Source organism: Topomyia yanbarensis, chromosome 2 (assembly GCF_030247195.1).
Source record: "Topomyia yanbarensis strain Yona2022 chromosome 2, ASM3024719v1, whole genome shotgun sequence".
In the NCBI taxonomy this organism is placed as follows: Eukaryota; Metazoa; Arthropoda; class Insecta; order Diptera; family Culicidae; genus Topomyia; species Topomyia yanbarensis.
Window position 1 is genome coordinate 387,519,055 of NC_080671.1, and position 24,248 is coordinate 387,543,302.

Consider the following 24,248-nt stretch of genomic DNA (forward strand, 5'->3'; position numbering starts at 1 on the left):
TTCTCAGTCGCGTTTGCGTCACTATTGCATACAAGGGCAGTACAGTGTCACTTCAATAAAACTTTTTTGGATCAACTCAGATCATTATCATGTTAGATATAAAGTTTCATATAGGCCAATTGAAGTGAGATATTTGCTACAGTTTTTTTTTAAGTATAAGAACAAGATGAAGTCGTCAGAAATGTTAAAGGACTTGTTTTTACGATCATCTTTACTGAAGACCAAAAACCTCAATTTATAGACGAATTTCGCACCAACTCGAACAAATTTTGGCAGTACCCTCTCAGATTTTTATGAAACTATCTGTACATTAGAACTTTGTCACAAAGAGCCACTTTGCACACTTTGTTTTTCCAAAAATGATCTAGACTGTCTTCTGAAAAGGGTCAAACTTTTTTTACCAATTTTGTTTTAAATGGCTATAGTTTAAAAATGACAAATCCTATAAAAAATGTTGTAGGAGCGTTTTTTCACAAAATAAGTTAAAGTTTGAATAAAAATATTAAAAAAATTCTTCATCAACACCTACACTGGAAAAAATCGATTTTAAAAATTTAAAGTGGATTTACGAAAAAACCATCTTTGATTTGGATGAAATTTTGTTTCAAAATAGTTAAATATGTTCCCTACCTACCGTCAAAAATTCAAACTGGGCACTAGGAGAACAAGTTATTTGAAAAAAACTTTTTCTTGTCCAAACTGATTTTTTTTTCAGAGTATTTTTATCGAAAAATAAACCAATTAAAGTCATAGTCATCTCAGAACCCAATTTCCCAACTGCTAGTTTCCTAATAAATGCAAAAAGTATCAGTAACGAATTTGGTATATATTCATAACAAGCTTGAATGAGGGCAAAGATAAACCATTTAACATCATTGATATATGCGTGGTTTAACTAAATACCACTTGGCCGTGTACGAAGAAGTATCTTGTCTATGTACCCGCCCGGGAAGTAGAGATTGATGGTGAAGTCTCCAACAGGGGCCTATTATGGGGTTCGCTCCTTCAAGAACCCTTTGCTTCGGTCTAAACCCAAACCCTTACATATGTAGATTTTTTATTTTGCGTGTTATGGCATAGGTAGGGCTGATATAAGCTTCATTTTAGTGAAAGATTTGGATTAAACACACGTTACAAGCCTATGGGATGCATTACAGTTACAATTGTAACAGTATTGTTTTATGCTTTTATTTTAGATGCCTCAGCCTTAAGCTGGTTCGACGATACACATTAATTTTCGGAACTTATATACAGTTGTAGTATTTTGGACAAGTTATGTATTGGGCTACGGATATTACGTTCGTAACGACACCCTGTTCGTTTAGGTAACTCATCACAGTACATCGAATTCTCTCTCTCTCTCTCTCTCTCTCTCTCTCTCTCTCTCTCTCTCTCTCTCTCGTATCAGACAGTTTGCGTTGGTAGCATCAGACAATTTTTAAAGCAAAAAGAATAGCATTATTAGACTGAGTAATATGGGAGGAAATCATTGGAGCAACCATATTCGTTAAATGACTAATAATAAAATTTATCATTCTTCATTTCATGAGCTGTTCTGCAGGGCAAATATTCTCCTATTGGACATTTGTAACAAGCATGTATGTAAGTCATAATCAAAGTATATGTGAATGCTCTATACATAAATATAAACAAGTTTCCCCATGCTAAGCGTTCGCGTGTTTTATTTGCGCAAAAAGTTCTTCAAGTTTATACAGCAAGATAAAATGTTGATCGAGTTTGTTCATCTTACAGCATATTTCTACAATATCAAAAAGGATAAACATTCACACTCTGCAACCCAAGCCCATCGCTGCCCCAAGAATGAGTTACCTTTATTGATACATTAATGTGTTGATTTATGCCTAACGCCCATTATGCCTAATGTCTTTATGTCTAACGTACGTATGACAAACGGCCTTAGGCTTAACCCATTTATACCTAATGAGGTACATCCGTACATAGCGTGGCCTTTTTATGTTTTGAACTGTATAGTCAAGTGGGAGGAAATAGGTCTTTCATCCAGCGTCCTCACCAAGTCATCACAATACCCGTGACGAAGTGTTCCCAAGTATCAGTCGTAACGGATTCTACTTCTCTGAATTGTTATGTTACTATGTTTTAATTGCCGCGAAGTTCGATTGTATCGATTGTGTTGGCTATTTTCGGTAAATTTAAGACTAAGAGAAACGAACATTGAAAGACGGATATTATTTGTCGAAAATAGCCAACAAAATCGATACAATAGGACTTCTCTGAATTGTGACACGTATTTTGCAATTAGTTCGCAGAGGGTACGAGGTGACAGGTAAAGTAGCCTTTTCTCTATATTGTCATTTTCCATATAAACGGGAATCTTAATTTCTATGTCGTCACTTTCAACAATATGTTGTTGATTTTTATGCAAAACGTTCTGCTTGGCTTCACGTGTGAAATGATATCAGTACTGCATGTGATGATACCTGAAGATAGGCGACTTCCGAATGCCTTGAATCGGGATGTGATTGTTGGATCGGCACATGAATTATATGTGGAAAGCGGATCAATTTGCGGTTCCGAGTTGTTCTGAACCATCGGCAAAAGACGTCGACATTTTCATCGATTTTTGATTTTTTTTTCATTCATCACGAGTCGATCATGTTCCTCATCACTCGCGTTCGCACCAATTATCGATTATAGATATCAGATTGGCTCACAGATTTAGCACGGCCAGCTGTTTGGAGTTCATATTGCTGTAGTTTAGGGAAATAGTAAATCATTGTCTATGGCCGGCTATCTAGAGTTTATACACAGAAAACATAACTAACTATCTTTTTGCTCTGAGTATTCGTATACTCGGAGACTAACCAGCCAACCGCATAAAACATTCATTTCTTGGTCGCATTGCCTGCTTGTGACGAATCCTAGACCTAAACCTGTCCCTCAATCCAACTACGCAATACCTATGGAAGCGTCACTGAGTCGGTGGCCTTCCTTAAGTAGGTATTACATCAACATTTCCTACCAGTGCTGCGAAAATTCAAAATTTTGCTATTTCTGCTTGTATTTATTGAAAACTATATTCAGATTCACCGCCTCCCTCATTCTTTTAATTTCCAACTGACTAAAATTTCAGGCAAAATCGAATGCTTGAGTGCAGAGAAAACATAAATTCCTTCATCAACCAAAGCATTCATTTGTTATTATGTGGACAGTTTGAAGGCAGAAGTTGGCATCTTCTACATTTTCGAGCATAAGTGAACTGCGTTATCTATATCCTATGCACTTTTGCTCAATAATCCCCGTCAGAGCTAGCATAGAAACAAAATTCAGTTTGCATCTGGTACCGAACATATCCGAACCTGAATGCGCTGCGTCGAGAGAACGAATGACGAGGGAAACGAACCAAACATTTCATTCATCGCGCCGGACATGAATTGAATTTCGTTTTCTTCCAAGTTCACGTAGGGATGTCAATTTATTTGAGCTCTGTTTCCTACCCTATCCTAAGAATCGGTGAAGATAGTCGTGGCCGGCAATAACGATTCTCAGGCTATTGGTTTACTGAACTCAAGAGGTAAGGCTCATTCCCGATCATTTATCTCAAAAGTAAAATGAGTTAAACTACCTATAGGCCACATTATATTCGTTAGTGTGCAATCTACGAATAGAACCGTGCTTCGCAACGCGATGCATCACGAGTCGATCCGGTTCATTCTCAGCTGCCAAATCATAGTTTCAATTTTTTACAGCTCTGCTGCAGATAATATCTCTTTTTCCATGTTTACCTAATTGCATTCAACTAATAATTAACCAAACCGGAATGTAAAAGACTTTTGGTATTAAATGATCTAAATCGCAAGACGTGTGTTTTAGCCTTCTAGGGTTTATTCTTGAATCAAGATTGATTGACTACTTCAAATTCATTTACCTTCTTCATTTCTCCCAATTATAGTACGTTTGTAAATCCCGAAACAACATCTTTATTTAATACCTCAATCACACCTTCTTCATCTGATTTCTCTTAAGTTTGTAATGCCCCGAATAAAGTTCTGAGTTTACACCTCGATTAATTCTAGGCTCCGCTCCTTTTGCTAGTTATACCCCAGTAAAGGCCGCCATAGATACTAACTTCGAGCTGGGCGTAACTCGGACCCCGTCGCCCTCGAGTACCGCCAGCAGTACCAGCAGTAGTAGTATTGCAAACAGCGAGCTCCATCCTCACCAGCAACAGCAATCCCATCATCATATGATCCATCCGAGCAACGGCAGTCAGCAAAGTTCCAGCAACGGGACCGGTTTGCACCTTCACCAACAGCAGCAGCAACAACAACAACAACAGCGGCAGCACCTTCACCAACAGCAACAGCAGTCTGATCGAATCAACGGCGGTGGCACCGATGGGCTGCTACTACTGAACGGAGAAGCTGGTGAACCGGAAAGCATACAGTATCTGAAGCCGGCATCGGACGAACAAACGGTCAACTGGAGCCAGGGAACGCGGGTCACTGATTTGCTGTTTTAGATGCCGGGGTACGTGAGTATGATTATTAAATTGTAACAGCTTGTGTAGTTGGTTTAAACTTTTTCCGTGTAATTATGTACTGGTATAGCATCTAAATGGATTATGCTTAAAATCATCGTGAATATTTGCTATCACTGCGAAACAACCCGTTAACCAATGTATTTTCATATGCATTCGGTATATATCAGAAAAAACGTTACACTAATCATGAGAAATGGACTCAAACGAACTCAGTATCGATCGGACCGTTCATTTTTAATCGAACAAAGTAGGAGTTTTTCGAAAAAGACAATTTTGTGCAGTATTTAGAGTTTTTTTAGTATACGTAAGAAGACGGTGGTAAGAAACAATTGAATTGATAAAACGAAGAATTTTAGTTACAACCATCAAAAACTACTGATTCACTGTCCATTTTCGGTGTCTATCAAAATAAATTCTTGTTGAAAGCGATAGAAGAACGTCTATACATAACATTCAAACGAATATTAATCATTGTGATGAATATACAAAAAAAATGATAAAAATTATAAATTATAAATAAAACATTATGGAACTAAGCGAAAGTTTATACACAATAGGCTTACTATTTTACCTATCTAGAACAGTAAGGGGAACAATTCTAAAGCAAAAATTCCATGCCTCTGACGAAGCGATCAAAGGCGAGAAACTACTCCCATTCCCTCGATTCCCAACCGTCGGAAAACTGATATACAAATCAAGATTTACACAACATAAAAAATATCGTCGTTTTCTATCCATTTTATCGTGTAGCGAATAAAAATATTACATTAACTTAACAAGAATAAACAATAAATAGTCATCTAAAAACAATGGGACCGTCAAGTGAATAAAAATAAACAACGCAATCGAATTCCGTAATGTGAACGGAACTTGAATGAATCATGGCAACCAGCATGAACGCGATGAATGTGAGCGAATGTTGTGAGTGTACTATGACGCATCGAGTGATGTTTGTCCGTTGCTTTTGAGAGAGTTCGGAAACCGAAGCTTCCTAATGATGTCTGCAAGGAGCTATTATATAGAATTAATAAAACAAGATTAACCTATCGAACCGATGACGATGGAAAGAGGATGGTCGACGATAGAGCGAGAGAGAGAGAGAGAATAGCGGTCACGGTTGCTTGTTAACTGCGCTCTACAATCGAATGAGCAAATTGAGCGGTGGAATCCGTTGTCTGAATTTGAGGAGCGAAAAACGCAAGAAAAACGTGTAATTATATGAATAGACTTTTCTTTCTGTTTCCTCTCTTTTTACTATATATTAATTGTAATCATGCCCCAATAAAGAGATATCGAAAAAGTCTTATGCATTTTATGTAAAAATATACAACTGCTTGTTTTATTTGTCTTATGTTATTATTTTTTGCATTACACACTTTCTTTGGTTTCGTTGTTTTGTTCTTTTGCGGTATTAGGGTAGATAAAGCCAGTCATAACAACAATGTCAGCTATGTAGTTGACGAGCTCTTTGAAAATGTTTTTTTTTTTTAATTTGGTTTTAGAGGTTTTAACCTTAGGATCATTCACCTCTTTGTTGGGTTAGAGAAATCTCTTTAGAAAAATCTCTAACACTATGTGCGGGGTTGGGAATTGAACCCAGGTGAGCTGCGCACAAGGCAATCGATTGAAAATGTTATATGGACTTTAACTCGGCATAATCATAAGTTTATCGAGATTTGAACTATTTTAACTTTTTTATATACACACAGAAAAACATCGTCCTTAACCATTTTTTCAAATACTATGTAATTAGGGCCGAAAATCCCGTTATCAAGATACACTCTGGGGGAATATGCAGCACGAAGTTTTACTTATCGAGCATATCTTTCAACTGATAATAAAGAAACGTTTCCTCCTTCGTCAACTACTATGATTTGTAGTCAGCAAACTAACGGTTCATTCAGAATTTTTCCTCAAAGTGTATTTTGACAGTTTGCTTTAACACCCTTATCATATGTTACTCAAGGCTTGTAGTAGTTCAAAGGTATCTAACCCCTTAAGCGATGCTATCGTCTGTATGAAGCAACACTTAATACCTACATTTACCATTGCTGGCTCATCTACTCTAATATAATTATCCTTTTAGCATTCAGCATTTTTAATTCTGCGAAAGGAAAGAATAAACCACCGAAAACAAAATATGTATGTTCCCTGTTCTAGTTCGTCCCAACTAATGAACCATGTAGTATGTGCTTCAAAAACTTTGCCTAATCAAGTTTACAAAGGCTAATAAAACCTGTGTGAATTAACGGCCGTTTTTTGTTCCAGTCTGTATCACAATTCCATTTATATAGAGTTATACGAACATGCTTCCATTACATATTTTCAGGTAGTAGCTTTCACAAATCTTATCACCGAGCTTCGAATGGTCCATCAACTTCAGTGAAATAATACATAATCTGTTAGGATCATAGGTAGTTTCTACACACAGTTCGCTTACAATTATTTTTATTGTAAATTCCGTTCGAAAGAGACTTATGCCACATTCGACGGAATGCAGGGTGATATCAGGAATTAGAATATATTGGCTCAAATGACACGTTCCCCCTGTATGGACGCTGTATACATGTGATTGAATCTGTTGATGTAATGCGACTGGTTCCAAAGGAAAAAAAACGTTTCGAACATGTCGTTTGTGTCCTTCAAAATTGAGCTGAATCCTGCACACAAAGAGCAGGCATTAGTAGCCATCTGGTATTCAGTTCCTCGAATTCGTCGAACAACCGAAAGTATTCAAACTCGGGGTAACTGATTCGGAGATCCCTTTAGTGGTTTCGTCGGTAAAGAATCAATTTCAATGCATCTCTATTTGGACGATGGAAACCCTTAAGTTTCCACCAGAGGCAAGTATCTATTAAATTTAAGTAACAATTCCGCATCCAATCTGTGCACTTCGCAGTACTGTGTCAATGATGCTCTCGATATCTCTGGTTGTCGGTCCTATACTGCCGTGATGCACATAACTGTCCCATTTGCATAGGAATCCCATAACAAATGGGACTGTTTTGCGGATCACGGCAGTGCAGTTCTGTGGGTAATCTTAACAGGGCATTGTAATGAAGAAGGCGAGAGTGTTAACATTTCTGACAGAGGCGAATATTCGATAACCGACGGCGGTCACTGAGCATCACATCATTCACTATTAACCCAATATTTACGGATGATATTATCGATGAGTTAAAGTAAATTTCTAGTGCAGTAAACTCACTGGAACAAAAGACTGCTGCTTCACCCGCAACAGATTCCTCCCCTAGTTTAGAGGCTGAGATGTCCGTCGAGGCAGCCAGTAACTCAGGCTGGCGTTTCCTTGGCAACTCTAAGGTATGGAAGGCTGATTGGTCCGAATACGACGCACGTAAATTGCGTCGTCTCAATCAACAAAAAGCGGCGGAGAAAGCAAGAATAAAGAAGAAACGGAATAAACAGAGGCCCGCTAATGCACTTGACACCACCCGTAATAATAATACTAAGCGTCGCAAGAATCACGGTTACAAGCACCACACAATTTTCGACAAAAATAACGGATGTAATTACAACCACAGCAGATTTGCGTACCACGATAACAAACGCCGCGACATCGACAATCTTCCGTTGGATAGAGAGCTACTGGCTGAGGCAAAGAAACGTTTTTCGAGGCCACCTTCAACTTCGTTCAGACCTACCATTGCATTCCAGAGAGGCGATGTTTTAAACCCGTGCCCTACCGACCAACCTAGCACCTCACATCGAACAGCTGCTGCCACACCTATGTACCCCTCCGGAATTGGCGCCTGTCAGTGTTGTTGCCGCTATCGACGCGCTCATTAGAGCAAGATAATAATGAATTGACAAATCATATTGCGATTCAAGATGTAGAAGAGGTAGAGCTAGGTCTAATTAATTCCCATTCAACTAACACTTCTCCAAGAGAATCTCAGGCAAGAACAGAAATCTTGGTCTATAGCCAAAACTTTAACCGCATGAAAAGTGCAGCTAAGATGAATGTGATTCAAAACAAAATATTAGGTTGTCATTATTCCGTAATTTTAGCAACTGAGACTAGTTGGGACGAAACAGTGAGAAGTGAAGAAGTATTCGGGAGCAATTACAATGTATTTAGGGATGACCGTGATTGTCATGTATCTGGTAAGAAGTCAGGAGGGGGCGCTTTGATTGCGATTTCAGCAAAACTAAATGCAGAAGTTATCAAAACTATAAAATCAAAAGAATTCGAGCATGTGTGGGTGAAAGTACATGTTAAAGACGAAACTCACGTTTTCGCTTCGGTGTATTTTCCTCCAAATTTTGCTCGAAAAACGACTTACGAAAAGTTTTATCATGCTGCTGAATGCATTATTAATAGTCTTTCCCCGCACGTAAAAATTCACATATATGGCGATTTCAATCAACGCGGTATTGATTTCATACCAGATGCTGATAATGAGAGCATCCTACTTCCTGTTGTAGGGGAAAATGAAACTTTGCAGTTCATTTGCGATAAATCTGCCAGTTTAGGACTTAATCAAATAAATCACATAAGAAATCAGCGACATTGCTATTTAGATTTATTAATGACGAATATAGACAAAGACTTCTGTGTAACGGAATCACTTACTCCCTTATGGAAGAATGAAGCTTATCATACAGCCATTGAGTTTTCTATATTCTTGCATGTTAACGGCAGACCTGGTGATAGTGAATTTGAGGAGGTATTTGATTACGAGTCCGCTAACTATGAAAGCTTGAGGCAAAAAATTAATGCAATAAACTGGCAAATGATTTTAAGAAATGAAGAAAATGTTGAAGCTGCCGTAGACATCTTCTACAAAATATTATTTGAAGTCATTCACGAAGATATACCATTGAAAAGAAGAAGGCGTCACTATAACTCAAAACATCCCATCTGGTTTAATAGAGAAATCAAAAATTTAAAAAATCGTAAGCAGAAAGCACACAAAATCTACAAAAAATACAACAGCGAAGATAACTTAACAAACTATTTAAATCTATGCGATCAATTGAACCTTGCCATTGATATCGCGTTTGAAGAGTACAATGCAAGAACAGAACGCAATATAAAAACTTGCCCAAAAAACTTCTTTAATTACGTAAAAACTAAAATAAAATCGGATTATTTCCCAACAGAAATGCATCTTGATGGAAAGGTAGGCGATAACTCAGAGTAAATCTGCAATCTTTTTGCAACATTCTTCCGGGAAGTTTACACTACATTTTCAGAGAAGGATCGAGAGCGTGAATACTTTTCATTCCTCCCAGAACTTTCAAGAGATATTAACATTAAACAGATAAAAGTACATACAATCATGGATGCCTTAAAAAACTTGGATAGCTCTAAAAGCCCTGGACCTGATGGCGTTCCACCGGTGTTTTTAAAAACTTTGTCAATAGAACTAACCGCTCCTTTATTTTGGCTTTTTAACATGTCTCTAGAATCAGGTTGTTTTCCTAAAACATGGAAAAGCTCTTTCCTAGTTACAATTTTTAAAAATGGTAAAAAATCCGATGTGCGTAACTTTCGTGGAATAGCTATCATCTCGTGCATTCCCAAGATTTTCGAGGCGATTGTTAATGAAAATTTATTCCACCAAATCAAGAACAGAATTACCCATGTGCAACATGGTTTTTTCAAAGGGCGTTCTACAAGTACAAATCTACTCGAATTCATTAACTACACATTAACAGCAATGGATAACGGAAACCACGTTGAAGCTCTTTATACAGATTTTAGCAAAGCATTTGATCGCATCGACATACCCATGCTACTTTTTAAATTAGAAAAAATGGGGTTTGAGCCAGGACTTCTTACATGGGTACAATCATATCTTACAAATCGTGAACAAGCTGTTAGATTTAAAGGGATAAAATCAATCCCAATTCAAGTTACATCAGGAGTCCCTCAAGGGTCTCATTTGGGCCCGCTATTCTTTATTTTATTTGTTAACGACATTTCCTTCATTCTAAAAAATGTAAAATTTCTTATATATGCTGATGATATGAAACTATTTCTAGAAATAAGAAATGGTGAAGACTTTCAGACATTTCAAAACGAAGTAAATATATTTTTTATACATGGTGTAATAAAAGCCTGCTGAAACTGAATGTAAAAAAATGTAATTCCATAACATTGAATAGAAAGAATAATATACAGAACAATAGAATCTTATTGGGAAATCAACAAGTAGAAAAGTGTGACAGAATAAGAGATCCAGGAGTTATTATAGATTCCAAAATAACATTCATAGATCATTATAACACAATAATTAACAAAGCAAACAGCACACTAGGTTTTATTAAACGCTTCTGCTATAATTTCCAAGATCCCTACATAATAAAAACATTATATGTAGCCTATGTGCGTTCAACACTAGAATATTGTAGTATAGTTTGGTCGCCTTTTTCAGCAACACATGCAAACCGGATAGAATCAGTACAAAAGCAGTTTTTGATGTTCGCTCTTCGTAAACTAGGTTGGACTGGACTACATTTGCCATCTTATGAAGCACGGTGCATGCTAATTGACATTCAAACCTTGAAAGATCGTCGTGAATTTTCTATGGTATCATTTGTAAACGACATTGTATCACATCGTATTGATTCAATCGAACTTTTATCGAAACTAAATTTTTATGCTCCTTCTCGACAACTACGTAACCGCAGCATCTTTTGTACAATTCGCCATCGCACCAATTATGCCAAGTTTGGCCCTTTAAACCAAATGATGAATATTTACAACAAACATTGCGAAAGCATTGACTTCACTATGTCGAAAACAAAACTTAAGCAGCAGTTTAAAGTAAACCAAAATTTTAACTAGTGTTAAGTTAGTTTAATAATTATTGTAAGAAACCGGTCTACATCTGATTGACGACTTGAAATAAATAAATATTGTTTCAGCATTTCACCATGCAACCGTTCATATCAGTCCATATCTACATTCAACGAAAACCATCAAATTGCAGACGTCGTGCGAGGACTGCACACATATTACCAAAATGTAAGAGGACGGCGTACTAAAATAAACGAATTATTCCTCGCCGTGAACGAATGCGAATGTGACATAATTGTACGGATCAAAACAAATCTCATCGAAATTATAACAGCAGCGCAACTTTTTGGCGAGGAGTACACTGTGTGCAGAAGTGATCGAGATAAGCGTAATAGTTGTAAAACGTCTGATGGAGGAGTACTCTTAGCTTCAGGTGCAGATTTCGAGCTCGTATTTGCCCGGATTCAAACAAAAAATTGTCTTCTGCACATATGTGCCGGCTATACCCGACCAGGAGAAAATAACTGGGCAATAACCCAAGCATACTATTTTTTGGTATTCATACCAAAACTTGGTATTAATTGATTATTATACCTCATTGAGGTATTAAGCAGGTATTGAAGAAACATTTTTTCAATACCTGCTTAATACCTCAATGAGGTATAATACTTTATTTTAGTATTATTTATGTATTCCAGTGATTTTTACAAATACCAAATCAATACCTTATTTAATCCCTCCATAAAGTGAATTTTGTTACTGGAAGGTTGAAAAATGTTTTATTATTATTCAGGTATTATAATGACTCGTTTTGTTATCAAATAGTTATTTGTAGAACATATGTGTTATTTTTTTTTTTTGGTATTTTACCTCTTATGTAGAGCTCATTAATACCATACTGTGGTAAACAGTCGTTGGTATTGATACCTAAATTTAGTATTCCGCAGTTATTTTCTTCTGCTCGGGTATCCCTTCAGAGGTTCGACGAAATTGATCATTTGTTAAATGTTATATTATGTTGGCATTTCCAAAGCCAAAGATCCTGACTCCTACGGTACGTTGCGATGCGTTGCGTTGTGACGATGATTTTGGCGGATTGCACACCGCCTTCATCATGTTTGACTGCTGATTATCTAATAAGAGTTGCTTAGGAAATGGTAAGTAGGAATTCATACCAATCCGACCCATATTAAAACCTCAACAGCATGATAGCCATCATCACCGGTCGCCCCATCTCCATCGTTCACGGGAGGGATAAAGGATAAGAAAGACGGGGAGTGCTGATGCTTCACCTACTTAACGACGATTCATCAGACTCTTCCATAGGTGTCGCGGAGTTGGTCGTTTGGAAGGGTATAAGAGCTCGGATTCGCTCCAAGCAAGCGATGCGACCTGTAAAGCATATTTTATTAGGTAGTTGTTAAGTTATACTATGTTCACACTACAGAGTTAAAACACGTTATAATAATTAGCAACAAGAAAAATGTCATCAAGATAGCGGTAAAACACATTTTAACTCGTAGTGTGAACGTAGTATTAGTCTTCGAGTACACGATCACTCGAAAAATAATTGATCTTGTTTAGTTTTTGGTTCTTTTTAAACTCTGAGCAGCCGGCTACCGAGAGAATCCTATGGTCCCTAAACAATTTGAACTCCACACAGCCGACCGTGGGAGTATTGCCTAGAAAAGCTAATCTTATCTGCGTAATGGGCCGGATCACTATTTATTGCAACAGTATTTAGATAGAATTCGCTACTTTTTCTCTACGATATATTTATTGGGTTTAATATTACGTTCACACTACGAGTCAAAACGTGTTTTAACGCTATCTTGATGACGTTTTTCTTGTTGCTAATTGTTATAACATGTTTTAACTCTGTAGTGTGAACATGGTATAAAACTACCGTGTGATAACACATTATACAGGCAAAGAGTTATAGCGCGAGATGTTATGCGAGTGATAATAACGAGCATTGGAGGAAATATAAAGGATTATTAACCTGATGCACGGGCTTCTTAGCAAAAGCGGAACTTGAAGTTAATTCATTAAAACAGACGTGGCGAATTTTCGGTACGTATTGTCCCGTGATCATCGATACTAGTCAGATTCAAGCCTTATTGGGGTTGATTTCCGATAAACTATTAATTTTTACGGTGATTGCTATAAATCTACTATAAACCATTCTACATTACCAGTCCATCACACTCACATGTCATTGACTAAGTTAATAGCTTTTCAATAAAGATTCATTCCTTTGTAAAAATTCAAACCAATCGTACGTTGATGGTGTCTCGTTCGACCAAGCCATCCGAAAATACAACAGTTGGCGACGATTGATACGAATCCTAGGACGAAAAGAAAAATAGCGAAGGAGTTTAAAGATAAAGGTAATACGAAAAACCAGTCCACCGATAGAGGATGTTCCGGAAGATTTAGTGTCACGGTTTGGGGCCTACTTGTGAGGATATAGAAACCGTAAGTACAATTCATTCTGCTGTTGTTTTATGTTGCGTTGCTGCCGCTAAGTATATGAAGGATTTTCGACTGCTGATGTACACACTCAGACAAAGAGATAGTGTTGATTTACCGCTTCTGTGTTCGTGATAGAATTTCTGCTGCTGGAAAGTTACTACTCGAAGCCTTTTTGCTGCTGGTGTTGTATGCTGACTTTTCAAGTGAAACGTTTTACATTGCTCTATAGTTGCGACTGCGTCTGAAGGTGTTTTTCGTGTAAAATGACGGCAGCTGGAGGAAATATTGCTGCTGCTGTAATACCCCCCACGTTTTCGTTTGAACCGTTCGATCGAAATAAATTCAAATGGTCTCGATGGGTAAAGCGTCTACAAGGAGCCATGGAGATTTTTGGAGTTCCGCAGGCCAGTCAAAGAAACTTGCTCTTGCACTACATGGGCTCAGAGACGTACAACATTCTATGCGATCATTTGTCACCCGCTGAGCCCGAAACTAAAACGTTCGAAGAAATCGTTACCGGTCTTGGCGATTTTTTTGACCCATAACCTTTGGAGATGGCTGAACTGTGGAAGTTCAGATCCCGCATGCAGACGGATGGTGAAACAATAACCGAATTCGTCACGGCGTTGCAGAGAGAAGCCAAATACTGTAAATTTCAAGACTACCTTCCAAAAGCATTAAGGAACCAGCTAGTATTCGGTCTTCGAAATCAACGGATCCGCACACGACTCTTTAAAGAGAAGGATTTAACGTTCGACAAGGCTAAACAGATTTCGCTAGCAATGGAAGCGTCCGGCGAAGGAGCTGAGGTACTCAACCGTAGGATGCACGAAGTAAACCTAATGGACCGAAAGAAACGCAAGCGTCAACCAGTACAAAATCCAGCGCAGCTCGGTGATAACAAAGTATCCAGTGCGACTGGCCCTGAGTGTTATAGGTGCGGAAGTTTAGCACACCTGGCTAACGTATGTGTACATAAAAATACAACGTGTAACCACTGTAAAACTGGTTACACGTTGTATTTTTATGGTCTGGTCACTTGCAAAGAGCATGTCTCAGTTTAACTCCTGACTACAAGAATACTGGCAACATCAAGTCCAATAAGCATAGTAAACATAATGCAAATTTGGTTGAGGACGTCAATCAGACCGAGTATGAAGAAGACATTGACGAAATTTGTATAATCGACGTATGTAAGGTTGATGATACACGGGCAGAATCTTTTTCGAAGATATTTTTAAAGCTGAAAGTAAATGAGGTGGTAATGGAATTCGAGGTGTCTTTGATTGGTGTTGCTGACAGAATGAGATGGTTCAATAACATTCCGCTACAAGAAACGATGGTTGAGCTGCGTAGCTACTGCGGGAATAAAATAATAGTTTATGGGACGATTGATGTTAAAGTGGAATGTAACAAAAAAAACCCAAACTCTGCGGTTATTTGTGGTAAATTCGAAAAGACAACCCTTGCTCGGGCGAGAATGGATGCGTGCATTGCAATTAAATTGGAACGACGTCGTGGGTCAACCTACTCCTAGTGTCAACAAGATAACTTTGCGTACTTCTTTATCCGGAACTGTAAAAGGCCTCATTGAACAATTTCCGTCCGTTTTCGACGAGTGTATTGGGAAGATTACCAAGATTCAAGCAACACTAACACTTGCCTTTCTCTATTCGGGATGTTGTTGAAGACGAGATAAACCAGATGGTAGAGAAGGGAACATTGATCAAAGTTAACCACAGCGAGTGGGGTACTCCCATAGTCCCAGTTATGAAATCTTCCAACAAGGTGCGTTTGTGTGGGGATTTTAAGCCGACCATTAACAAGAATCTGCTAGTTGACGAGCACCCTCTGCAGACAATAGATGAGTTATTTGCTAACATAGCGGGTGGAGAAAAATTTTCTAAACTAGACGTGGCGCAGGCATACCTTCAAATGGTTGTTCGACCGGAACAAAATACACACCTCGGACTATTCCAACCAACGCGGTTGATGTATGGAGTAGCATCAGCTCCTGCAATTTTCCAAAGGGAGATATCGCAGATCCTCCGTGGTATCCCTGGCGTCTCAGTATTTTTGGATGATGTTAAAATTACTGGACCTGATGATAAAACACATCTGAATAGATTACGAGAGGTTTTGAAAAGGTTTCACGAAAATAATATGAGGGTTAATGTTTCAAAATGTGAATTTTTCGCGGATAGCATTCAGTACTGTGGTTATGTTATTGATAGGCAGAGGATCCACAAGATGCAGAGCAAGGTAGTGGCTATACAAGAAATGCCTCGTCCAGGTAATCGTGAGCAGGTGCGAGCATTTCTAGGTCCTGTCAATTACTATGGAAGATTTCTACAGAACTTAAGTACAATGATCTATCCAATCAACAACTTGCTGAAGAACAAAACGCCGTTCTTGTGGAATAGTGACTGCGAAAAAGCATTCAAATGGGTAAAAAAGTAAATGCAATCCGATAACGTTCTAGTTCACTACGATACAACCTTGCCACTAATTCTAGCTGTCGATGCCTCACCATATGGTGTAGGGGCAGTTTTAAGCCACGTCTACCCTGATGGAAGTGAACATCCTGTACAATATGCGTCCCAAACATTGAACTCCACTCAACAAAATTATACCCAAGTTGATAAAGAGGCGTACGCTGTTATATATGGAGTCAAAAAATTTTATCAATATCTTTTCGGTCGAAAGTTCGTTCTTGTGACTGACAATAAACCAGTCTCCCAAATCTTTTCGCCCAATAAGGGTCTACCTACATTGTCAGCACTTCGTATGCAACATTATGCAGTATATCTTCAATCATTTAACTTTGAAATTCGGTGTCGTCCTTCAAAGGAGCATGCTAACGCCGACGGCATGTCACGTCTTCCACTACCTGATACAAGTGCAGAAAAACGTGTAGAAGAAATTGATGTAGTAGAAGTAAATCAGATCCAGATGTTACCGCTATCGGTAGAGGAACTGCAGGAACACGTTAGGAAGGATGCCACAGTACAAAATTTGATTCAAGCGTTGAAGTCAGGTCGATGTGTAGATGGACGCGATCGATTTGGTGTCGACCAGAGTGAATTTACTTTGCAGCGAGGATGTTTGATGCGAGGTATTCGAGTCTATATCCCGGCACAGCTACGTGCTAGGGTATTAGAGGAGTTACATTTTGGTCATTTTGGAGTATCAAGGATGAAGTCTCTTGCTAGGTCATACTGCTGGTGGGAGACGATCGATCGGGACATAACAGATTTAGCTCGAGATTGTACAAGCTGCGCCAGAACTAGGAACAATCCTGCGAAAGCTCCGGTACACTGTTGGGAGCGACCACTAGAACCATTCCAGCGCGTACACGCGGATTTTGCTGGTCCTTTCATGGGAGTATATTTTCTCATAATCGTAGATGCTTATAGTAAATGGCCTGAGGTGAAAGCCATTCCAGATATGACAACAGAAACAACCATTGATCGAATGCTGGAGTTCTTCGCTACGTTTGGGCTGCCGTCAGTACTGGTTACAGATCGAGGAACTCAGTTTATGTCGGAGCTATTTCAAACATTTTTGAAGAAGAATGGGATCGTTCACAAGACCGGTGCGCCATACCATCCAGCCACGAACGGGCAAGCTGAACGAAACGTACAGACATTCAAGGATAAGATAAAGACTCTCCAGTGTTCAAGACCACAGATTCAGACGGAGTTGTATAATATTCTGATGGCATATAGACGAACAGTTCATCCAGTAACCGGGAAAAGTCGTTCGATGCTGGTGTTTGGAAGGCAGATGAGATCACGAATCGATTTGATGATACCTTCTGTAGAAGGTAATTCGAATTCTCGGGGTGAGGAAAAGGCGGTGCGATCATTTGAGATTAACGACAGGGTTGTGGCAAGAGACTTTCTTTCGAAATCGGAGAAGTGGAGATTTGTTATTGTTGCCGAGAGAATGGGCAAATTACATTACATGGTGGAGCTAGATGACGGACGAATGTGGAAGCGTCACATCGATCAACTACAACCTGGACCTGTATCTCGTGCGTCACACACAGATGGACTTCCGAAAATGGAGACAGTGATTCGAAATACCATATCTTCAATCCCCAATCTGACCCCAAATGTGAGCTCATCTACGCTGAATAAGCAACCTAGTTCACTCGATCCAGTTGATTCTCACACACCAAGGAATACAGCTAGCCCTAATAGCGATACACAGAATGAAATAGCGTCAGGAACAAAATCTAACAGAGTAGTAGAAAATGGTAATGAGTTTAGAAGACGATCCAGTAGAATGAGAAAGCCTCCCGTTAGTCTAGACCTCTGATTTTACATTCACTAATTTTCTAAACTTTTGTCATTTGTCCAGAACTGTTCATGTTAGGGGGAGAAAAATGCTATAAATCTACTAGAAACCTTTCTACATTACCAGTCCATCACACTCACATGTCATTGACTAAGTTAATAGCTTTTCAATAAAGATTCATTCCTTTGTAAAAATTCAAACCAATCGTACGTTGATGGTGTCTCGTTTGACCCAGCCATCCGAAAATACAACAGTGATGTTATATTTCGACTAGATCTGTTCGCACCCTCTCATTCTGCTACTATCGGTAGAAGGCTGATAGCACCTAGTCGTCGCCGGTCTAAGGACCAAATGTCATCAATAGACTTAGACTCGCGCAGAGGCATTAGATAGGAAACTTGTGAGCTCTTCCGGACACTGCACTATCGGCACCCATCGAGCCCCTGATTGATCTTGATGCTGATCACCCTGTTCTTAGTGACAATTTGCCTACTCAAATTGTCTATGAAGAGCCTCCCATCTCGAATTCCCTGGACTTTCGTTGAGCCGACTATGCCGCATTGAAAGATACGCTCTTAATCACCAATTGAAATTTTATTGAATCGGCTACCACTATTGATGAAGCCGTGGAATACTTCAGCGCCGCTGGGCAGGATGCTGTTTCCCGCGTTGTTCCGTTTATGCTGCCTCCGTGATCGAATCCTATAGATTACGCTCTCAAGCGAACTCAATCTGCTGCTCTTCGAAAATATTGCAGTTCCAGGTCGCCATATTTTAAACAATTGAACATCACAAGCAATCAGTATCGTCACTACAACCACTTTCTGTGCAATCGTCATGTTAAGCGCACCGGTGAGAATTTTCGTCGAAATCCAAAACTTTTTTGGTTGTTTGTCAACTTAAAAAGAAGCGAAACTGGTTTACCATGCTCCATGTTTTTAGAAAATTCAACTGCCTGCACAGAAAGCGAGAAGTGCAATTTGTTTGCGATGCTCTTTAAGTACGTATTTCTCGATTGTTCCGCCACTTCGATCCAGATAGAAGAAGCAACGTGTGGGAAGCCTCGTGATGTATTTAATTTCAATATTCTAAATATAACAGAAGACATGGTAGCGTCTGCTACGCACAAATTGAATCTATCGTTTGCTGCTGGTCCTGATGGTATTCCATCGTCAGTGCTAAAACGCTATACAGTAGCTCTTTGTAATCCACTGGCTAGGCTGTTCAATCTCTCGTAATAACCCTTTTGGCAAACTCTTACTTTGAGACAGTTAAAATACATTCAGAAAACAAGCTTTTATCAATTCCGAATTAGCCTTATCAACCAACTTATTTAATATATTTAAAAAACACAAACACAGCGTTGGAACAGCATTAATTGTCATAAATAATTTTACATACAAAATACAACTTCACTGAGGGTGCAAATTTCGTCGGAAATCAGTATCACTAGATACCACACCCAATACTGTATTATTATTTCACATTTACACTAGCGCCACGTGCTGACCAAGTTAAAATGCTTGGTCATGCACATGGGCCTGACCTTTCGAACGATTTTTCTGAAGACACGGATCTTCTAGGATGTTAGAAAAACTAGGGTGAAACAAATTGAAGTGCACAAATAGCACAATAGCGACAGAATTCCAACCTAAAATGGTCACCTACCAAGTCGCATTGGCCTAAAGAACAACTTTGCTGAAAAGAGCAAATATGTAAATAACCAGGATTTCGAAATACAGCATCTTGAAATCACCCTTTTCTAGGTGATGCTAAACGTTTCGGGAGCAGTTGCAATACTTATTGAAACAATGTCAAACTTATGGTGTATATTCCCTCACTCGACGGAATGAGAGCAGCTTAGGACAAGAAAACAAAACTGGTTACAACACATGCAACTTAAATTTTTTTGAGAAACAGGTAATCTAATTTTGTACATGAAATGTTCACTATATTAAAGTATAATGTAGTGAGCATGATTAGCTTTATTTAAAGACTCAACTAACACGCCGGTGTATCCCATTTTCAAGACTTATATTATAAACAAACTTAATTAAAAAGTTTTACTATCCATATTATAGTACAAACTAAATCCTAGTTTTAAATTGGGAATATTCCGAAACTATCGACACCTTGCGTTAATTCGTGCTCTAGCAGAGCCTGTCAACATGATTCGAAATAAATTAAGTTACTATTAAAATTAACACACGTCCACCCACAGCTAACTCTCCATGTCAGGATCATAATCAGGATCGAGTGGATCATCGTGACCGTCACTATCCATTCCTGCAGCAAACGTCGATCTCGACTGTACGACTTGTTCACAATTTTGTTCTGGCTCAATATGCCGTGGGGGATTCATGCCCCTTGGTAGATGTAAGTTCAAGGCTTCCTCGTACGTTCGAGTAACCAGGTAACGATTTTTGGTATTATCGGTCTCTGATTCCACAGCTTCCGATTCGGTTTTCACATTAGTAATATCAGCAGCCTTGGGCGTTATAAAAATCCGCTGCATTTTCAAAACTTTTGTGCTCTGACCCGCATATTTGTACACCTTCTCCGGATCAGGACTATACAGCGGATCGATCAAAGATTTTGTTTTCGCATCTTCTTCGAGGAAAACATTCGTACCCATTGCGAAATCATACGAACCCTCATAGACATCGTTGTTGATCTGTATTATCGGTGCGTCTGTTTCAATTCCAATGACTTTAATCCTTAGGTTTGTATCTGTGAGCTCTTCCTCTGTTAAATATTTTGCAAAATCTGCAAATAGTATCATTTCTTCCTCGATGTAATCGTCGTCATCAACATCCATTCCAGATACAACCCCTTCAATCGGCAATTGACTCGAGCCATGATCATCACTTATTTCAGTTTTCATAGTCGCTTGCGGGAGTAGATTTCTGTTACGGGTAGTTTCTTCAAGTTCTCGAGCTACTAGAAGTAATTGTATTCAGTTAGTAAGAAAAATAATATTGAATTAAAATTAAACTCATTAAGTAAACAAACATTATTCTCACTGTATTTTTTTAGATTCTGTCATTCGAAAGGAAATTTTGAAACGCACGTCAGCGAATTTCACTTCCTATAGGAAATTTTACGACATCTGTCATTTACAGAGACAGCAGAAATGGGGGCCCCTATTATTAGCTCGAATCAAAACTCGTCGAAACGTCAACTGACAAAACCCCATAGAAAATCCTCCCGATTTTCCCACCGACTAAATCGGTCCAATCGGCTGACTATGCCACCAATTAATCGGTCGATTGTTGCACCGACTCGTATGGGCGTTTAACATGGACGTCTGCCGACTACTTTTGTGATTACAACAATGTCCTTTTCCAACTCAGGAAACGTGAAAATAAAATTTAAATTTAAAATACAGAAATATGTTGTCTTTATTTGACACTATCAGAAGCGTTTGACATATCGAATTTTACGACAAATCTCGACAAACATATGATTACGGCCTAAAAGCCACTTTGAATGGAAATTCCAGACAAACCATTACTAGTCGAACACAGTTCACAACAGTTTATAAAAGAAAAAACTTTTCTCTTTCGTTTACTACCAACATCTGTGATTGGAGTGTAACGGTTTGTCCGGAATTTCCAGTCAAAGTGGATTTTGACAGTTGGCTTTTAGGCCGTAATCACATGTTTGTCGAGAATTGATGCCCTGTCAGAAAAAATGAATACATGTTTTCCCGTGCGGTTATTTTTATTTGACACCATCCAATGTACACGCCACCGAAAAACTACCTAAAAATGAGTACTTTTGACTCAATCTCGGGGTATCGTGCAGGAAGATAAAATTAGGTAAATCGTGTTAAAGGTAGTTTCCATTTAACTACGGCAAAAATTATAACTCAACCTTGAGTTTAATTTACTTAAATTTAAGTTGAATTTACCTTATTTTGAGTATACCCCAAACAACTCAAAAGTACCGGAAGACCTCGACTGAGTCGAATCCTAGGTCGAATCTCTCGTTTTGTTTTTGACAACACTAATAAGTGCGAAAGCGACGCACAACTCAAAAGTACCTAAATTTAAGTTAAAAGAACTTATTCTGTAGGTTGTTTTTTGGTTGCGTGTATATAGTTTTCATTATGGGTGTTGTCTTGATAGGCCGGATGTAAACAACCGCAGTTTTCTTATGCGTGGTTGTCTATGTTTACATAAGATTTATTTTAAAATGTAAAAATATATACATAATAAAAAGACCTAAAATTTATCGAATCGGACTCCGTCAGTTGACTGGAAAATTTCGCAATTGTAAAATTTTCTTTTCCTCATTTTGCTGACAAAAAAGGATTTTATTAGAAACAGGGTTTTATTTCCAAACAACAAAACCTGTTCATATTTTGTTAACCCCTGTTGAAAGTAACATGACACTCTTTCCAATATGTTATTACAGTGCAGATTCGTTAGTTGGGTCACGACCTCGCCCCAACTAACGACCACAATTCGTTGGTTGGGTCGATTGACAGATGTCAAATACCGTCAAAAGAGAATGGTAGGAGTGTAGAATGCAAATTCTCACATTTTCACCTATTGTCTGATTAATTGTCAAAGTAAATTTGACAAAAGAATTTGACACCCAATTGTTTTTTAGTTGGGGCACGACCCAATTAGTGAACACCTAACTAACGAGCCTTCGACTGAAGAATTTGAGCTGTATTGCACTGCACGAAACTTGTTTAGATTGTAAATTTATTCCAAATGAACCAATTTCGCGAGAATTGGCTTAAATACTCAATTTGGATTAGAGTAGGCTTTATAGAAGAGTCGAAACTATTTTTGATGTGATTGTAGAAATATTTTTGGAAACGAAAGCTTATTTTACAGCATCTGATATAGGTATGTGATCCGGATAGATAGCATGAATGTCAGGAAATAACGTTGAAGTCGTTGTTAATATCCAGTCTGAACGAAAAGATTAAACAAACCGTGCTACGCTACATATAATTACAGATGAACGTTATGCAAAGAAAGTAAAATCTTTACAAAACTAACAAAAATCAGTACACTAAACAATCTCACTTTCAAGCAGTCCTTTAGCACCTTCATTTTCCAAACCGAACGCCTATTGATGTCAATTTCATCCAATCACGAGCTGGTTCGAGATTGGTTCGAAGGGGGGACGGGGATAGAGCTGGCGGATCATATTCTAGTGGCAGATCATTTGTGATGCATTATTAAAAATCAGCGAAAATGCGTTGTCTTTCCTTCAAAATTGAAATTTTTTTAATTGCGTTGCGTGTAAAACGTCAAAGCTATGTAAGACACTAGCTCTACATGCAACTAAACATCGAACGAAGTGGATGAACGTAAGTCGTTTGTTGAACAGACGTTATTGCGATGGAGCGAAAAGTTTATGCAAAAAAGTAAATGTTATTTAATAGAGTAGACGAGCCCTTATTCATCTCATTAGTCAGGATGTCACACTATTTTGATTGTAACTCGGCTCACAGTTATTGGATTGCGCCAAAATAGGTATCAGCAGCCGTGATCGTTTCAAGAAGCAGTAACATAAAAATCTGGTTTGAAATATGTAAAATACTCGCGTTTGAGCGAAACAAAAAGTCGAGTACAACGCACCCTTATTCATTTTACCATTTGACCTAATACATTGAATAGAGTTAGCAGACACTGCACTAACTAATGTATTGAAATAGGTGGTATGAATACAGGAGCTAAGATGAATAGGGATCTTTAATTTGGAAAAATTGTGCCAGTTTTTCATATGTATTGGTAGCGGGTGTCCTTACGAGTACACTCATATCATTCTTAAACCTTAATTATTCTTTTATGATTTTTAAATTTAAAAAAACCAAATTAAATTCAACCAGCAAACTGACAGTTGTCCTACTAAATGACGTATCTGCAAATATCTCGTTCGCCTCATTGTTAACCGGGACAGAACCCCACACAGCATGATCTGGTACTTTGTCAATCCGCTAGCAGCCTGCCATCCCAAGTTTCATCTGCAAACTATGGTAGATCTGATAAGGCAACCTATAGAGTCGTGCAAGTCGACTGGGTTTGGATGTGTTATTGTCCTAAAAGGAAACAAACTAAAAAATGTTTTTTTCAATAGTTTCGGGTCAAAAAATTTAAAAAGACCTGAGATATTAACTCACGGTACTAATCTGCATCAGAATATGCCTTAACCCGCATA

General features: G+C 38.4%; 3 protein-coding genes across 14 annotated transcripts in view; 2 read left to right on the forward strand and 1 right to left on the reverse strand.

Moving 5' to 3' along the window:
- LOC131684722 (mucin-5AC) overlaps nt 1-6,773 on the forward strand; it is a 768,934-nt gene extending 762,161 nt beyond the window's left edge. For 8 of the 9 annotated variants that reach the window (XM_058967833.1, XM_058967835.1, XM_058967832.1 and 5 more), the window contains one exon: nt 4,056-6,773. In XM_058967833.1, the coding sequence (XP_058823816.1) occupies nt 4,056-4,501 (446 nt within the window). In that variant the 3' untranslated portion in view covers nt 4,502-6,773. The remainder of the gene's footprint in view (nt 1-4,055) is intronic. The other variant, XM_058967842.1, reaches the window with a different exon arrangement.
- A 7,544-nt stretch (nt 6,774-14,317) lies between these two features.
- Nucleotides 14,318-18,086, forward strand: LOC131680805 (uncharacterized protein K02A2.6-like). The gene is made up of 2 exons (XM_058961516.1): nt 14,318-14,728; nt 16,524-18,086. Exons 1-2 carry the CDS (start codon nt 14,318-14,320, stop codon nt 18,084-18,086), a joined length of 1,974 nt encoding a protein of 657 aa, XP_058817499.1.
- A 1,926-nt stretch (nt 18,087-20,012) lies between these two features.
- On the reverse strand, nt 20,013-21,102 carry LOC131684732 (uncharacterized). 4 transcript variants are annotated; one of them, XM_058967849.1, is made up of 2 exons: nt 21,061-21,097; nt 20,013-21,002 (listed from the first exon to the last, which is right to left on the reverse strand). In XM_058967849.1, exons 1-2 carry the CDS (start codon nt 21,077-21,079, stop codon nt 20,287-20,289), a joined length of 735 nt encoding a protein of 244 aa, XP_058823832.1. In that variant the 5' UTR covers nt 21,080-21,097; the 3' UTR covers nt 20,013-20,286. The 4 variants fall into 4 exon arrangements, with proteins under 4 accessions (XP_058823832.1, XP_058823835.1, XP_058823834.1 ...); XM_058967852.1 differs by having other exon boundaries at nt 20,016-21,002; nt 21,089-21,102; XM_058967851.1 differs by having other exon boundaries at nt 20,016-21,002; nt 21,078-21,096.
- Between the last annotated feature and the right edge of the window lie 3,146 nt (nt 21,103-24,248).

Coding starts and splice junctions, on each gene's coding strand:
- LOC131680805 (XM_058961516.1), top strand. CDS start 14,318: ATGGCTGAACTGTGGAAGTTCAGATCCCGCATGCAGACGGATGGTGAA. Junction 14,729..16,523: donor GTTTAGCACACCTGGCTAAC/GTATGTGTACAT, acceptor TCGCCCAATAAG/GGTCTACCTACATTGTCAGC.